Source organism: Meleagris gallopavo, chromosome 1 (assembly GCF_905368555.1).
Source record: "Meleagris gallopavo chromosome 1, MGAL_WU_HG_1.1, whole genome shotgun sequence".
NCBI lineage: Eukaryota > Metazoa > Chordata > Aves > Galliformes > Phasianidae > Meleagris > Meleagris gallopavo.
The window spans coordinates 90868633-90886751 of record NC_139404.1 but is presented as its reverse complement, the minus strand read 5'-3'; the positions used below and the strand labels follow the sequence as shown (position 1 = coordinate 90886751).

Below are 18119 nucleotides of genomic sequence, written 5' to 3'. Positions count from 1 at the left end.
ACAGCTCCTTCGCCAATATATCTTGTCTTCTATGTGTGGCACTGGGAGAGAGCTCAGGCTGAGGGGAGGACTGACACCTAACTATGCTCATGAAAATCCGCGAGAGGAGAGAAGGCAATCTCATGGCACAGGTGCTGTGCTTGGCCCATTCAATAGGCACGCAAATGCATAGATAGAGCTGCAGATTCTCTCTTTGTCATTGCACAGCTGAGTCCTTGTTTATAGAAGTACTAGCAGGTATCACTGACAACCCTGGGATAACCTTTGGAAATAAGCAGATAGGCTTGGAAAAACCCAGCTAAATCCTGTTCCTGGCTGCTATGGGAAAGTTCTATCCTGGGGTATGGTGAGCATCACGCTAGGCAGTCTGTCTCACTCAGCACTGCACTTCTCCAACCCAATGTCCACATCCCTTTACACCTCTGGGCACTGGGTTGAGCAAGCTATGCTGTTCTGCTCTCCTTCCAGTCTGGTCCTTTCTTTCCTGTCCACTGCCATGCCTTCCGAGGGGTACCTGCATCTCCATAACCATCCAAAAGTGTCTTGAACCAGCTGGGAAGATCTCATTTCTGGTTACATTCTTTTTCTTGGTGGCATCATAGTGAGGTCTCCTCATTTTATGGTCAATTACAGCTCCCCTTCCCTTCTAATTTCCAAATGGCAGGGAATAGCTGGGAGCAAGGCATCCTGCAGCTAGTCTCTGCATGCACAAGGTGTGGCCTTTTGCTGCCGACTTTCATCCTGTTGTTCTTATTCCAGCCCTTGGTACCATCAGCTTTCCTTGTGCTGCAGCCTGAATGATCTTTGCAGTGACCAGCCCTTCAGATCAGCCTAAATCTGTTTAAAGCCTGTTTTTCTTCTGGGTAAACAAGATCAGCTCTCTGAGGAGCCTCATTAATAACCTCTTTCCACCCTGCTTGCTTCCCTTGAGACACAACCTCCTGACATCCTTTTTCTAAGTAAATACAATGCTCACATTAATCCTCTGTATCTCCAGCTTAGTGGGTTTGCCTCTAGCACTGTAAGGACTGCCTTTCTGAAGTCTTCTATCTACGTAGTCAACAACTACTGCTAGAATAGGCTTGCGTGAGATAGCCATGGTAAATTCATTTTGCACTTTTATCTCTTTTTCCTTCTACTGAGGTCAAGCTAGTTGGCTGTTTGGAGGTCTCAGGTCACATACTTCTCCAGTCTTGATTGGTTAATGATAGGAATGACCTTTGCTATGCCCCTCCCAGTATCAGAAATTCTTACTGCAGGACTATGTATGTTTTCACATGCCAGTTCCTGAAGTTGGGGATTATGTTGCCCCTCCTTTCTCCCTACCATCACCTACAAATACAACCGTTCTCTTTCAAGGTGGTGTGCTATCACCTCTTTTGTTGGCTGCCTCCTTGCCAATGCACCTACAGGTTCCTCGTACCAGCCTCATTTATGGCTGAATGCATTTGTGTCAGCCCAAGAGCAGCCTCCATGGTTTCACTTCTGCAACCAAGACAACTTAAGGCATGCATGGCTAGGTTACATCAAAGCAGCTGGCATGTCAGGGATATTCAGAGGAAAAACTGAGAAGGCTCTGGAGACTGAGGATGGGATAAGCAACACTTCATTTCCAGCGCAACGGTCCCAGGTCAGACAGATGACTGAACAGCATACAAAAAGATCTCACCCGCCTCTGTCTCTGGCAGCCCCCAAGCTCCTCCAGCACTGTGGCTGCTTTGACAGAGCAGAGACAACGTGTTTCCTACATTCAGCAAATGTCTGCTCTGACACAAAGCCTGATCCCTGAGCTCATGCTCTTGTCACATCCATGTCAAATGAGAAGTTGCTTGCTGCTCCCACTGCTGAGGCCTTGGGCTGGATTACGAGGAAAGGGACTTCCATATAGAATATTTTCTCCCCTCTATTCCGTGCTGAAGTAATTTTTCAGCAGAGCCACTGTAGTTTTGATGTATGAACCCCAGGAATACGGGGCCTACAAAGCATCCTTATTCCCACACCTCCCCGTGTCTGTTGGGGCTGCAATATTCTTAACTTTCAACTGACTTCTGACAATCTCTGGTCTGACATGCACCATCAATCAAATGTTTGTTTTTCTCCCCGAGCTGGATCCTCTTGCATTATCTTGCAGCTTTGCGCACCCATCTACTTGGCATATCAGTGACAGGTCATCTCCTCCCTGATCCCACAAGCTTTCAGTTTTAAAAAGAAGACGTTTCATAGTTAGCAGCTTCCTCTGCCTGGTGATTGCTGTCACGAGCTCATCCATCCTTTCTGCCAGAGTAGGGCCATGGTGGGGACAGCCATGCTTTTTGTGGCTTCCTCCAAAGGCTACGCTCTCCTGTGAGTGTGGGTGCATGCACAGGGTGAGGGTGAAGCCAAAGAGGGAAGGCCAGCAGTCAACACTGTCAGCCAGTTTATACCACCTCCCTGCTCCTCCTTCCAGCAGAACTTCATGCACCAAGGCGGTATCACCACTGAATTGCATCACGCAAAGTGCGTAAGTACAGAAAGGAAGCAGATATTTTTAAGCCTTGTCACACTAATGGATAAAACAGAGTATTCAGTGGTCTTGTTCACGCGTTCCTCTTCTGTCATACATCAGCACTTCCCGATTCTCTGAAATCTAATTCATGAAGAATCAAATGCAGAAGTAAACTTTAACATGTTGTGCATTGTTGGCCATTTTGCTAAGCACTTTCCCACTAATTCTATGCACCTTGGTATACGGTTAAAATAGGAGTCATTCCCAGGAACAGCAATGTTCCTGGAGGGAGGGAGCTGGTGAAGAAACAGCCAGAAGAAAAAGACAAGAGAAGGGGCTCAGGTCACAACTCGGCATAAGAGAAATCCCTGTGGTGGAAAACAATCATCCAATCAAATAACTCAAAGCCACCACAGGGCTTTTCCTAACCTATCATATCTAGGATTTTGCCTGGTCTCAATTTAAGTCATTCAAGCTGAGGAAAGTCATCCTTTAGAGCAGAGCGGGACAACCCCTCCCCCACCCAGTGGCAGTGCTGGGCCTGATGCTCCCCAGGGTATGGTTGGCCCTTTGGGCTGTCAAGGCACGTTGCTGACTCAGATAAAACTTGCTGTCAGCCAGAGCCCCTGGATCCCCTTCTGCAGGGCTGCTCTCCAACCCCTCATCCCCCTGTCTGTACATAGAGCCAGGGTTGCCCTGTCTCAGGTGCTAAATCCAGAGTTTGCTCTTGTTGAGCTCCAGGCGGTTGGTGATTGTCCAATCCTCCAGTTTGTCATCATCTATCTGTAAGTCCTCTCTGCCTTGGAGGGAATTAATGATTCACTTTATTGCAGGTGGGTGACCCTCAGCTAGGACCTTCAAATTAACCTGCCAGTGACTGGGAGTTGAGTTGGTCATTAGACAAGCTGATGCTCACAGGCGTGACACCCCTCCAAGTATGCTACCTGGCCAGCACATGTACAGAAAGGACACAGACACAGCTGCCAGCAGACTGGAAAGAAAGCAGACTGCAAGCACTGTCACACTGCAGGTGGGGAGCACAGTGCCAACACTGGCACACAGCTGAAAGTGAAAATGTCACTTTATTTACATCAAGGAGCAACAAGCCTGCCAGCTAGTTGTTCCTCATATCCACTGCTTGAGCCAAACCCTGTGTCTACAGCAGCTGACCACAATTGCTTCATTGACTTCTCCAGGCAGGGCATACATTCTGCTGGGGACGTATCTGTCCCCAGACATTCCAATTTACCGATAAGTCATCTACAAACCTAGTGGAGGGGGAGTAAAAAAAATGAATTTGCAGTTTCTTTTACCAGATGTGATTGCTGCCCTCAGCTCATACAGAGAACATTACTGACTGTTCCGGATGGGCATTGCAATGCCTCACTCTCATGAAACCACTGAACTTATTCCCTGCTTGTCTTATGTTCTTCCCTGCAGAATTGCAGTTGCTTGAAATAGATTTTTTTATATTTTAAATTATTTTAATTTCTTAAAAGCATGTTAAGGTGGGATTTTAGAAGCACACTGAGGAGAATGGCAGGTGCCACAATGCACAGATCACACTAGTCATTCGGTTTCCTTTTTAGCCAGATTCTCATTTAGACAGTTTGTGTAAGTATCTTGGAAAAAAAGGATCTTGAAAAGAAGGAGGCAGATGCTTCTGGTCTGGTGTCCTGGTCTCCTGAGTAAGAGGCTGAAACTAAGGCTGAAACCTGAAACCAAGTCGGTCATCTGCTGCTTTCTGGATCTGGTAGGGAACCTGCTTTTAGCAGGAGGGGGTCGACTTGATCTCCAGAGGTCCCTTTCAGCTTCTATGATTCTATGATGCAAAGGCACAACCTCTGCTGCCATCTCCAAAAGCTGTTTCAGCCAAATCTTTCTTGCCACTTTACAAAAATGCCCATCCATGATCCCACTTCTGGGAAAAGAGCCTTTCTGCTGGCTTCTCCTCACACACAGGCTGCATTTGGAGTTGAGGCACTCACCTTCTTTCTCAGCCATGCTCCCTTGGACAGCACAGGGAGGTGAGAGCCGCTCGCTGACGTGACCACAGACAAGCAGCAAGCAAGGGTCATTGCCTCACCAGATGGAGAAACCAAGGCAGGAAGTGCATTGCCATGCTTTGGGTGAAGGAAGTTCAGGGCCAGAAACACGCACTGACACTAGCTACCCAGTGAGCGCACAGTACGCTTGGGGTGATGCACTGCTGCCTCATCATTTATTCCTGTGGCTGCAGCAAGCCCTCCTGGTTCCCAGCTGTCATGTGGTGCTGCCAGCTGCTGTTTTGACTGCTGGTCACAGTTTGTTACTGTGTGTTGTTATTTACTGGTCAGTGACAAAAGCACACACCTGAGAATTAGGTGACTGAGAATTAGGGTAAGCCCAGGAGGAAAATTTTAGGAAAATAGAGCTGTTAAAAGAATGATGGGCTGCTAGAGATTGGCCCCACTCCAAAACGAACATGTATTAGAGCCCAAAAGACACTGTGGAAAGTTACCTATGAATCCTACGGGGGAAAGAAAAGATTCTGCAAATTTCAGCAAATTGGAGCTGCCACCGTGTGCTTTTAATTTGCACCTTCTTCCAGCTCTTGGCCTGAAGGTGTTGTGCAGAAATGTCCCACAGGGTCTCAGCTGGCATCCTTCCTGCAGCATGGCCTTCACAGCCCCCTGCAGTGGGCTCTTGATCCTGGGCTCATCTAGAAAGGCACATTTTTTCTTAGTCAGAGAGAATTACCCTTTTTTCTTCCAGATGAACATGAAGGAAAATTCTGAGTCTAAGTGAGTACTAACCACAGTGTCCAACACGTGGCACGGTGAACTGCTCCAAGGTGGTACTTTCCAGAAGGCATATCCTGGCCATTGGTTCACCACAGCCTAAATTTTCATTAAAAAAAAAAATACTGCAACAGCAAAAAAAACCACCCAACAACCCAGAAAGGTGCAATATGATGACTCTTTGCATGACCCCAAACCAGAAGGTTGCCTTTGCCAAATGGGTGCACTGGTGCCCATCTCCCCATGCTGTTGGGTCAGTTAGGGCAATGCTGCCCCACACTGTCCCAGACTTGTGTGTGCGTGATGGAGAGCTTTCCTCATGGTGTCCCATGGGACTCCTCTGGGATCAACGCAAGCATTCAAGCTTGAGAATTGCCCATCTCCCCACCGCACGCTCTCAGGCTCCTGATGATGGCTTCGGTTGGCAGCTGCTCAGGAAATAGCACTCACTGCATTTTGGTGACATATCTTAAGCATCCTTAACTCCAAGGCATACTTTGGTTTCAGTTTCTAGGTGGCTAAAGGAAATGAAGTACCAGGAAACAATGGCAAAATCCAATGATTTTGATATCATGGGCATTTTGGGCTAATGCAGAGGAGTTCTCCCATTTCCCTGTCCCTATGACTCTGCTGTTACTGCTGCAGCAGGAGCCCTTCCTCACAGAGAGCCTGCCAAAAGCAGGAGTTTTCCCTCTCATAGGCCTAAACCATAGGAGACAAACCTCTGCTTTTAAGTGTCACAGCAACCCGAATAAATTCTAAGCTGCTCTGTATACAGCAGTCTGAATCAGAAAAGGTCAGAAGGCACCATTGGCTCTGCTGAGATACTGGCAAATCCTTTCCCCACTTCCTTTTCTGTTACTATTTTCTGTAGCAGAGGCTTCTAGATCTTCATGTTTGCAGCAGGGTGCAGAGGAGCAGCAGAGGTCTGAATGGACACTAAGTATGAAGTTACCGGGTTGGATGCTCAGTGCAGCTCAGTGCTCTCAGCCACCTGAAATCCCCCAGGTCCAGCTCCAGCCAGCACTCTTACTTGCCCCCAAATTCCCCAGGGACTCTGCTCTCGCCCAGCGCTGCACTCTTAATTGCACTGAAATCCCCCAAGTCTGCAGCTCAAAAACTACCAATGCTTTCTCTCATAGGCATTGGGGATTTTTTTTTTCCACGTCTATGAGCCGCTGGTACCTCCTTGCATGAATCAGGGCTCTGAAGTTGTGGTACACAGCACATGTGAAGGATCAACCACTGGTGAGAAAGTTCAGGCTCTGCACGTGGGGTCTAAGCCATGCTCATTCCCATTTCTTGCTCCTGCTTCTTGCTTCTTTTCCTTCCTTGCATTCAGGAATGCGTGCACGTGCACATTTGGCCACATAGCTGCCACCAGGACAAAAAATGAAGTGTAGAACTTGCAGGAGGCAGTGGTATCCAGACGCTTCAAGGCAACAGGACTGCTGCCAGAAGCCAAGGCAGGGATGAGCCCAGAGGAGGCCTGGCTCAGCAAGGGGCCAAGCTGCCTGCTGCAGCTCTAGGCAGCTGTTGGAGGCTCAAAGGGCCTGAAGGCTGAAGTGTGCTCATAGCCAGGAGGAGGCTGTGGCTCAGGCTAGAAGGGTGTGTGTGTGTGTGTGTGCGCACTCAGGAAACCAGTGCACAGCTTCAGGAGAAGCATAGGGAGGATGCTGAAGGTGTTTTTGTAAAACAATTCATTTCCACATGGTGACTTCATTTCCCAATCGACCGTTTGGGTCCGGAAGGTGCTGAGCTAGGAAAGAATCCTGAAAATGAAAGGAGAGAGAGGCCCAGAAGAGGAAGCAGTGGCCAACACAGGAGTAGCCAGGCTGTAGCATGTAAGCAGTGGAGCAGTGTGGCTGGGGGGGCCATGGGTGTGAAGCGTGGTGGGGTCGGTGGAGTCAGAGAGGATAGGTGTTCCCTTCGGCTACCACCTTGCTGCTGGGGCAGACTCCACCTTTCTCTGTGCTTTGGGGCCATGGCCGCTATGATTTCTTTCACTCAAGGGCGGCTGTGGGGGCTGAGAGCTCCAGCTCCGTGCTGCCAGCGCAGGCCTCCGGCCCTCCTCCCCCTCTTTTTGGGCTGGGCTGTCGCAGCGCAGTGACGCATGCTCTCGCCGCCTCCACCTCCGCTGCCATTCTTGAGACTTTGTCAGCTGCCGGGAGATCTGCACTGGCCCGGGGAAGGGGCTGGTAACATCAGCTGGTACCCTGTCAATGATTGAGCGAGGCAGTGCAAAGTACCGGCATCCTGTAGTCACCATCCTGGTCCTGTAAGTAGTGTTGATGAGTAGCAGCAAAGCTGGTTGGCAGGAAGTAGCCAGCTCTCTCCCAGCAAGTCTCAAATGATGATTAATAATTCAGATATTTGCTGCGTTTGTGGTTTTTCTTTCGGCGTTTTTCCTGAGTCAAGTGATGAAGGGAGACTAATGGGTTCTTTAGCCATAATGAAGGCAGAAGTAAAAAGCAGCAGGCTTAAAGTGTTTTGGCTGGAAGGGAAATGTTGTTTACAATACCCACTCAGGTGCCTGACTGCCAATATCAATGCACACTTCCATAGCCAGCCTCTGGGTATGTGCTTAGTGTTAGTCAGAGCCCCTCTCTGCCCATTTTGCCCTGCCCCATGTTGCTGAAGGGTAGACAGACTCACTCTTATGTAAATGTGGGGCTCACTCTCAAGTTATCTTTGTGGTATGAAAGTCATTGGGAGCCTGTTCTGATCTCCTGACTCCTGCGAGCTACTTTTGGCAAAACATTAAAAGGAGGTGCATTTATTATCCACATGTTCATAGAATCATAGAATGCCTTAGGTTGGAGGGGACATTAAAGATCACCCAGCCCCAACCCCTGCCATGGGCAGGGCTGCCCCCCACCAGCTCAGGCTGCCCAGGGCCCCATCCAACCTGGCCTTAAGAACCTCCAGGTATGGGGCATCCACAGCTTCTCTTTGCAGCCTGTGTCAATGCCTCTGAGTAAAGAACTTCTTCCTAACATCTAACCTTTCTTTTAGTTTGAAGCCAGTCCCCCTTGTCCCATCACTATCAAATGATGTAAAAAGTCAGCCTCCTTCCCGCTTGTAAGCTCCCTTCAAGTACTGGAAGGCTGCAATGAAGTCTCTGGGAAGCCTTCTCCAAGTTAAACAAGTCCAGCTCCCTTAGCCTTCATAGGAGAGGTACTCCAGTCCTCTGATCATCCTTGTGGTCATCCACTTCAACAGCTCCACATCCTTCCTGCACAAGGGCTCTAGTTTTGGACTCGGTACTCCAAATGGGGCCTTAGAAGGGCAGAATAGAGGGAGACAATCCCCTCCTTCTCCCTGCTGGCCCCACACAGGCTTACCAACACATGCCTGCACATTGCACGTGCCTGCCAATATCCACAGTGTGCTTTGAAGGCATATACTCCTTTAGGTGCTGGGCCAGGTGTCCAGGTTGCTGAATGTTAGATGTTTAGTAGTTGTACTAAAATGAGAAAGAATTTTATTTTTCATTATCTTCCTCTCTTTTTTTTTTTTTTTTTCTTCCTTTTCTTTGTAGTGCTTTCTACATTGAAGCAGTCCCGGGGCAAAAACTGTGTCCTATATCGATGGAAAACTATGTGGCTTCAATGGTGCTGAGCGCACTGGGGGACACGCTGGGCTATTACAACGCAAAATGGGAGTTCCTGAAAAGTGGCCCGGCCATCCACAGGGAGCTGGCTGCCATGGGGGGACTTGGCAACTTCAGCATCAAAGGCTGGAGGGTCAGCGACGACACAGTGATGCACCTGGCCACGGCCGAAGCCCTGGTAGCTGCTGGAAAGAATCCAGATTTAACACATCTCTATTCCCTGATTGCAAAGAACTACAGGGAGTGCATGAATGACATGGACAACAGAGCTCCAGGTTATCTCTCCATTGTGTTGCCTTGGCGGGTCTGCCCTCTGCTTTCTCTCTCCTTGTGGCTAACATCTCTCACTTTTCTGCAGCTTGGAGTCAAGGCTGGTCATGCTTCTCACTTTAAGGTTCTGCTTTTGTCTATTGATTGCATTGGTTGTATTTCACGCACAACCAAAAGTTTTCTACGCTACCAGATTCAGGAGGAACTGAGGGAATAGAAAAAAGGCAGGCTGAAGTGGCTTGGGCTTCTCAGAACTAGATGAAAGACAACATTTTGCCCACATCTATAAGACATTCTTACAGGTGTTTCAGGCCTCGTCTTGAGCTCAGGGGAGGAATGATAGGTTTTGCACTGGGAATATGTCTTTTCCTACATTCTTGAAGGAAAAGCATGATTTCAGCCATGTAGAATGAGCCATCTTAAGGCAGCACATGTTTAACAGAGAGTTAATATAGAATTTCTGGTAATAAATGCTATAAATTGCACATAAAATATATTTAAAAGTGCAGAAATCCTTGCTTGGAATAATTAAGTTTATTAAGCCTAAAGCCCACTTTTGGCTAGCTATGCATGTCCACTTTCTGCAGCTGAACAGTCAGGTCACAATTATCTTTTCTGAGCCACGTAGCTCCAGGCTCTGTTTCTGCAGAAACAGAATGTAAACGCGGTGTTCCAAGTTCAGCCCACAAGCAGCAGAGATGGGCAGGGTCCGACAGCTTGGGGAAAGATAAGTGGACAGACTGCAGGGGCCAAGCTGCATGCAATATATTCCTGTCATTCCTGGTTCACCCAGGCCTGCTGACCAACCCTATCTTTTTCTGTGCAGATGGCCCAGCTTAATCCAGATACTTGAATGAAATATGAGCAATTGAAGCTGGGCTAGTTTTGGCTACTTCAGGCAGCACAAACTGCCTAGCAAACACTCAAATGCTGTGATGTAATGCAGAGTTTATACAGTGAAAAGAAATAGGTTTCAGACTTGCCTATTTGGAAAGGCCTAAATATATTATGAATGTTCTAGCTTGACATTAAAGATTTCCTGGGAAAATACCCTGCGTTATTCTTTTAGGGTCACTGAGCCTAGAGTGACAGAGCTGTGCATTTCTATGGTAAGCCAGATAAGAAATTCAAGCAGGAATTTATTCTGCATACCTTTCCATGGCCACCTCCAACCCTCTCATAAAGGATGCAAATATCAGCATTCTGAAGATGGATAATCTCTGTTGTCAGAGCAGCTTAACAAATAAAATATTTAAGAGGGGGTAATGATGCTTGCCAGGATAGCAGCCATCAGCAGGTTAAAATTTCAACAGAATCACTGCTGTTTTGGCAAACGAACGTCTTGTAGGTCCCCTAGCTGATGGGGTCTGCCAAGATGGAGCAACCACAGCTGGCAGTGAGACAACTACCGGAAGCTAATTCTGTCTCTGCTATCTAAGTTTGGTGACGAGAACCCGAGCTGCAAAGAGTCTAAAACTGAAATGTTAGTAATTAATGGCTAAGGTTTACAGCATGCCTGCTGCAGTCCTTAGGTGGGTATCTGCGCCCATGAGCTGTTCTCATATGAAAATGAAAGATTTCAAAATAAATTAGCTATGGCAACTAATTGGAGTAAGAAGGAAAGACCGGGTTGGCTGGCTAAATAAAGATGTGCAGTTTAGTTAGTGGGAACTGTGTCCATGGACACTGACATCAAAGCATTTTGGAGTGGAAGGAAACTATGGAAAAAATGGAAGTCTGTTGAAAATGCTCTTGCAAAAGCATTCAGGAGTGCTCCTGCTGCAACTGCAGGGAAGGATTGGGCTGGTCTTGGCCTCTGAAAGCTGAAATCTAACACCAAGCTGTTTAATGCTCACTAACATACTACTAAAGGGAATGCCTAATTCGTATCCTGAAAAGCTGTCTGCAGTTCAGGGTCTCCATGACATAATGATAAGTCCTAACAATAGAAGTTGCCTGTCAGTAACTTCTTACGGCAATTCAGAATAGATTGTAACTGAGAGTATAACCTGAGATGATGCTTTTCTGGACAAATTGAATGCTCACTGGGGAATTGCAGCTTTTAAGGTTGAGAATGGAAATTTGCTGTTGCAATTTTCACCCAATAGAGAGGAGATTCCCCCAGAATGGTGGGGGAAAGTCACATTGCTCACCTACGCAAGGGAATCCAGATCTGAAAACCAAAACCTATGATAATAAAGGGATTCCCACAACTTTATTAGTCATCAGCCAGTCACAGCAGAGACAAAGGTCGTCTATCTCATTGTCTTAATTCAATGCCAAGTTAATCCCTACATCCATTATGGCTTTTTGTGACGTGCCACAGCCCCAATCATATTTCTTTTTTCATGATATAACTACACGGCCTGCACAGCTCTCCAGTAAACCTTCTTCTTCAAAACTGTTACCTTTCACTCTGTTTCTAAGTCTCCTACCTATGGCTACACGGTTGTTTCAACCCACCTTTGTTGTATGTACTGACAATTCCTAAACAACCGTTACCGTCTGTCCTCATGTAAGAGTCTAGATAAATGGAACGAAAGCCTATTGTGGCTCTGGGCAGCTGGTCTAGTGGTTGGCGACCCTAGATCATTATGGTCCTTTTCAACCTAGGGCATTCTATGATTCTGTGATTCTATGATATTATTCTATTCCAGAAATACCATCTAGTTGTACATGCAACTTTCTCAGTCCAGCTTTCTTCACAGACTTTTTGCTTCTATTTCTTCTTCCCTTGGAACAGTTCCCTCCTCAGGTCGCTTTTCGGTTCTCACTGTTAGTGAAAGGAATTCCTAACCAGAATTTAGTAGGCTTCCAGAGTTTCTGGTTTCAGAGACTCTCACAGCAGTTCCTCCAAAATCTGGTTTTCAGAAGGTCCAAGAACATGATTTCAGCTCAGTCTCCCATCATCACTTTTCCAATGATTTAACATGTTAACTGTTTAAAAGCACAGTAATTTACAGTTCTACTTAAATCTCGGGAGCCCTAGCTGTTGTACATTGCTTTCTTCTACTTTTTTCGTTTGCAGGATATTAGTGGTGATGTCCTAAAGTAATATGTATATTGTGCAAGTAACTGTTTGCTTGTTATTGCAAAACAGCTTAAGCCTTGTCATCTTCCTCATTTTCCTTTCGTTGCAGCTAATGAAAGAACAGTCTCGCTTCTTCTCTGCACTGTTTTGTTGCCTGCTCTCAACCTGCCAAAACATGCTCTGACAAAATGTTTTCCTTGCAGTTTCAACAGGATTGCGAAGTTCTTTTTCCTGTTGTTGGGCAGATCTTGATTTTAAGCTGCCCTGGTTCCTTTGCGCTCTCTCCTCACCAAGAGGTCCATCTAACTAAGGACACATAGATAGGATGATTGGCACAGCTTTTTTAAAAATAGTGGTTTTGTCCAATGCAATCTTCTGAGGTCTTCTTATACGTGTATAAACATAGTATATATAGATTTTAAAAATGCTTCAATTTTTAGTTAATCCTAATGAAGTTGGAAATTATACTGCTATCACTCTTAACAGTTTTGATGCGGAGCAGCCAGCACTGAACTAATCCCTTCCATAGAAAGCTTATTTAGAGGCTTGAATGTATGCCTACTTTGAGACATCGTAGAAGGAACCTCGTAACTGTTCAGTTAGATCAGTTTTGCCAGAACCCAGTCCCACCATGCCCACTACTTCCTCCAACCAAGAAGTGTGGCCCTGCAGTTTTCCCTCTGTAAATCTCCTGCAGGCCGAGTCACAGAATCACAGAATGGTTTGGGTTGGAAGAGACCTTAAAGCTCACTCAGCTCCAACTCCCTGCCATGGGCAGGGATATTACCCAGTGGATCAGATGCCCAAGGCCACATCCAAGCCAGCCTTGAAGGATGCATCAAGAACATCTGGGCAGAGCCAGGTTTTGGGGCTGGGCTGAGCAAAAGCAGCAGGGCTCATTTACTGGGCAGTGTGTGACACAAGCATCACGCCAGAGGCTGGCATGTAGGCACACTAGGGCTGAGGCTGGTGAAATTGCAGCACCGGTTTGTGCCTGGGTCATGCTGTGGGGAATTCATGAGAATGAAAGTAGCCTGACAGCGTGGGCTGCGCTGATCGGCAACCTGTTTTTTTTTCTATGGGGAACCCTTGCATAGGCTGTTCCCATTCTCAAAGTTCATTTCAACTGATAGGCTGGCTGGATGAACAGTCTGAAAGCAACAGGGTGAAGCTACATTTTCAGTTTGAAACAACCATTCAGAGTGAGCAAGCACAGAGAGCTGCATCCCACACCGATCTAATATGCCTATAATGCAGCGGCTCTGTCAGAAAAAAGAAGGATGCTACAGACACTCAGATCAGGACCGTGAAATCATCCATGTGACCTTATTCCTGACAGCAGCCAACTGTGATTTATTGCTAGCACATGGCTGGGAGGCAATCTTAGAACTGTGCTTGGATTTGGACGTATTTTGATTACAAGGGAGCTGTAAAATAGACTGCCATATACCAAGTCCTACTGCCAAGCTTATGTGTGCAAGTAAAGAAGCAAACTTTTCTGCAGAGTATGTAGTGCAGTGTCTCACTGTGACTAGCAAGGTCCCAGGCCACGGAGGTCAAACTGCACCAGAGATAGCAGAAATGCCTCCCGTAACGTGAAGTTTCTTGAGCAAGCTTCTTCGTGCTCTCTCCCACTTAGTTCAGCTTTCTAAGTGAGCACGAGGAACAAAATGATGGGAGAACCCCAGCCTTTCAAATCCAGCTTTGCTGTTGTCTGACATACTAAAAAAGTTAAATGAAAGTACCCGAAATCTGCTCACGACTTTATTATCTGCTGGAGGAGAAATATTTTAGAGCTGTCCAGAAGAGAAAACTAAGTAAAAAGGGCAAGGCAAAAGAGAATAAAAAATAACGTGATATTTGAAACCTGTTTGCCTTTCCATGCATGCAAGCCGAATGCTTAGCACTCCCATCTTATTTCCTGGCTGAAGCATGCATACTAAAATTTGGACATGTTTGCACAGGTGGCTTTACCTATCGATGTGTTGGGCTAACTAACGTGCTACCAAAGCTGCAGCAGGAAGCAGCAGAGCCATTGCTTTGAAAAGTGAATAGCAGAAATAGAAAAGGGATGAGGGTGGGCAGAGAGAAGTCAGCGTGTGCCATCCCACCAGAGGAGATGCAGAGCTGGGCTGCGGTTGGGCCAGAGGGTCTGCCTGGAGCAGGAGAGAGCTGAGGAGCAGGGACAAAGTGTTCACAGGCTTGAATAGAGTGGAGAATGGACAGTCACCACTTCTATAATCTAAAAATTAGAAGGGAATTTAAGAAAACTATTAAATGGCGGCTGGCTTAGATGATCTCCAGAGATCACTTCCAACACCTACAATTCTGTGAAATACTTTGCATAACAAAACTGTAGCTCTGATTACCGTAGGATGTTAAAGAAGCCCGAAAGCACTCATGGACTCAAGCTGGGGAGAACAGTTCAGGGTGGGCAGGTCTATGGGGATATGTATGGTACGTGTGGCCCTTTGGGTCTGAGCGCTCACCCGTGCAGAATCCTCTGCCTGCTGGGCAGTGCTGCTGGGCTGCGCTCACCGCACCTTTTGCAGTCTCCGCACAGTTAGCTGCTAGTGGCTCTGCTCAGAGAGCAACTGCAGTTGGTCTTCAGCTAATTTAGGAGAAAAACGGCAAAGCCGTTGCCATGAGGCAAGTACTTAATTTATCACTTTCTGACAAAGCAAAAATGCACTGAGGGAGATCAGGATTTCTTGCAGAGAACGTTTCCTAGTGGCCGAGGCACTGGGAAGGATTCCTGGGCAGCCTGGTGGCTCCCTCTGTTATTAACGGCTCCTGTGTAAGAGTTGAACAGCTATCAGGAAAAAAGGAGAGGTACTCATTCTTGCAGTGAGTTGGGATCGATGTGATCTGATTGATGGCCCTCCAAATTTCCTTTCTGTTAATGTCCATCTAGGTGTCTAGATCTGTGTGTGCGTAAGATACTTAGCATAGACAGTACGTGTGCTTTATAGATGCTATCAAGAAACATGAAATACAAATATTAACAGTAACAGTTACACACATAAATCAGCAGGGGATTGTTTTTTACCTCCCTGAGCTTTTTAATTATTTTCACAAACCAGAACGATTGGCTCTCCCTGGGAATGAATACCAAGGGTGTGCTGGCAATTTCCGGCAGGAGACAGCAGCTGTTTTCTCAGGGAAGCCTGAATCCCTTACACCAAATTATGGTCCCTGGGAGACCGCCTTGCATGCAGCACCAGCAAGCACTGTGCTCCAGTGCAGAGGGACATGTTACCGGCACTGGCTCTCTCTTCCTGCCCAGGTGAAACATGTATGGACAACGCACTGAAACTGGACCCGAGGAGACCAGACACTTGGAAGGCTCCCTTCAGCCTCAAGGGGGGTGGCTGCGGTGCTGCCATGCGCTCCATGTGCATCGGGCTGCGTTTCCACCGTGCTGCTGAGCTGGACACGTTGGTGAAAGTCAGTATTGAGAGCGGCCGGATGACTCACCACAACCCCACCGGCTACCTGGGCTCTCTGGCCTCCGCTCTGTTCACTGCACTGGCGGTGAATGGCGTGCCGCCCCTGGCCTGGGGGAAGCAGCTGCTGGATGTGCTGCCGAGTGCCAAGGCCTACGTGCACGGCGCTGGTTCCTTCGTGGAGGAGAACATGAAGCACTGGTGAGTTGCAGGGATGGGTTCCATGGGGACCAAAGTGAACCTAGAGCACAGGAGGGCGAGCTCCGTTCGTACCTAAGCTTGAGGAGTCATGTCATGGTGGACTCTTAGAGCAGCGCATCCCTGCCATGGGATCCGATGGGCTTGGGAAAAATACATCTAGCATACAAATGGCAGGTTTAGTGTCACATAGCGTTTTTTGGACCCAATATAAGGCAGCCAGGCTTTTCATCTCAGCCATGATCTGATGAAAGATGAGAAGCAGGGCTGGGGAACAGAACCAGGCATGGGGCTGAGCTCAGTCTGAAAGTGGTAACCAAATGGGGACGTGCACCCAGTGTAGCTCTGCACAGAGGCACTCTGAATCTTATGGATGACTCAGTTCTCGGTCTGAGCCTTTGAATCCTTTGAGGTGACAGCGGCAGGTGCTAGGCTGCCTTCACCCATGTGGCTGAAGAGAGGGGAAATCTCAGTGCCTCTTACTGTAAATCCTGTCCTTTCCAACAACGGGTGATGCCTGCCATGATGCTGAGCTGCCGCTCCAGGCTCTTTTGGTAGCATGTTTTCAGGCAGCCAGGCTGTATGATTTGGCAGCAGGACTCCTCTTACTGTAGGTTCAGGTTGGAAATTAGGAAACATCTCAGAAAGAGGCAGTGGCACAGGTTGCCCAGGGAGGTGGGAGACTCACAGTCCCTGGAGGTGTTCAAGAACCGTTATGGCACTGAGGGACATGGCTAGTGGGCATGGTGGGGATGGTCTGGTGGTTGGACTGGGCGATTTCAGTGATCTTTCCCAACTGTAATGATTCTGTGATTCTAGGTCTTACTTTGAAGAGCAATGGAAAGCGTACCTGAAAGAGAGAGGCATCTTGGACGGGGTCTCGGCACCCACCTTCCCCTCCAAGTACGGTGTGGAAGAGAGGGATTCTTTTTACACCTCCCTCAGCTACAGTGGCTGGGGGGGCAGCAGTGGGCACGATGCCCCCATGATTGCCTACGATGCACTGCTGGGTGCAGGGGACTCCTGGACAGAGCTGGCTTACCGTGCTTTCTTCCATGGGGGAGACAGTGACTCCACCGCTGCCATTGCAGCTTGCTGGTGGGGGGCCATGCACGGCTTCCGTGGTATCGCCTCCTCCCTGTATGCTGACCTGGAGTACAGGGAGCGCCTGGAGCAGGTGGCCGAGGAGTTATACCATATTTCCCAGGCTTAATGTACTTGAGGGCAGGCCTGGATGAGGCTTGCATTTTCTGTCAGTGTGTTCGCTTCAGCAGGGAGACCATGTGAGGGCTTGGTGGGGGGTTGATGGGAGCATGCAGCAGTGTACCCAACCTGCAAGCAGCTGAGCTGAGAATTCCCTCCTCCTCTGCACAGTGGTTGAGTCTCAAGCAGAGGAGGAGCACCCACTGCAGCGCTGCCAGCAATGCTCCAGCAGCTGGACAGGCAGCAAAATGCACACAAGCTGCCCCAAAACAGGGTCCTGCCACTCTAAGCATGCTGGAGAGTATCAGGAATTCTCATGCCTGACTATAGGGCTGGCAGAGATGCTTTGCAGTAAACCAGCAATGGCTAATACAAGCTCATTACCTTGTAGTGTACTGCCAGTGAGAACTGTCACCAGCTCTAAAAGCTCTCCTCCTCTCCATAGTGATCACAACAAATATTGCCTCAGCCCGCTAGGGGAAGGAGCAAACAGCCAGTTGCCTCAGGAACAAGAAAGCTTTTTTACGTGATTATTTCAGCAGATTGCATTTTTTTTTGTTTGTTTTGTATGAGTGTAGAAAGAAACAGAAACTCTGCTGCTGCATCTCAAGTGCACTGTGCAGCTTCATGGCACTTTAGCTCTATGTGTAGGAATGTATCACACTCAGTTCAGTTAACAGGGGACGTAAGCCCTACTGACCACACCTGTATGGAAGATAAGGGTGGGTATAAGGAGAACATTTTACATTAACTTCAGTAGCTTCTGTAGTCAATTATACTTATCTGCGTACAGAGATGATTATCTGTGTTAATGGTGATTTGCTTACCACTTATCATGTATTATTCCATTAAAAAATGTTTCTTCAAATCCAGACTATTGCACAGTAAAATACTTATTATTTCAAGAGCAATTTCAAAAACACCGTGATCCATTCAATACATCGCCCTGGAATGTTCTGTTAAATGCTATTTTCCACGATGGGATGAAGGAGGGGATGGGAAGGGGGAGTATGCTGGGAGAGCCAGAGGGGGCACGCTGCCCACAGGCTCCACCTGGATGAGTAGTGAAGCACTGCTGGGGAGGATGGAGTTA

The 18119-nt window shown here is 47.7% G+C and overlaps 1 protein-coding gene across 1 annotated transcript; it reads left to right on the top strand.

Annotated features, from left to right (window-relative positions):
* Positions 1 to 7358: 7358 nt before the first annotated feature.
* On the top strand, positions 7359 to 17898 carry ADPRH (ADP-ribosylarginine hydrolase). Its single transcript, XM_003202833.5, has 4 exons — positions 7359 to 7543; positions 8807 to 9153; positions 15466 to 15826; positions 16643 to 17898. The coding sequence occupies exons 1-4, from the start codon at positions 7488 to 7490 to the stop codon at positions 17034 to 17036; spliced, it is 1158 nt and encodes a 385-aa protein (XP_003202881.3). The 5' UTR covers positions 7359 to 7487; the 3' UTR covers positions 17037 to 17898.
* Positions 17899 to 18119: the final 221 nt, after the last annotated feature.

What these genes read in the sequence shown, in the direction of transcription:
- ADPRH (XM_003202833.5), top strand. Translation starts at nt 7,488, where the DNA reads ATGATTGAGCGAGGCAGTGCAAAGTACCGGCATCCTGTAGTCACCATC. An exon ending in GTAGTCACCATCCTGGTCCT is followed by an intron (nt 7,544 to 8,806) that starts GTAAGTAGTGTT and finishes TTTTCTTTGTAG; the next exon opens with TGCTTTCTACATTGAAGCAG. An exon ending in CATGGACAACAGAGCTCCAG is followed by an intron (nt 9,154 to 15,465) that starts GTTATCTCTCCA and finishes CTTCCTGCCCAG; the next exon opens with GTGAAACATGTATGGACAAC.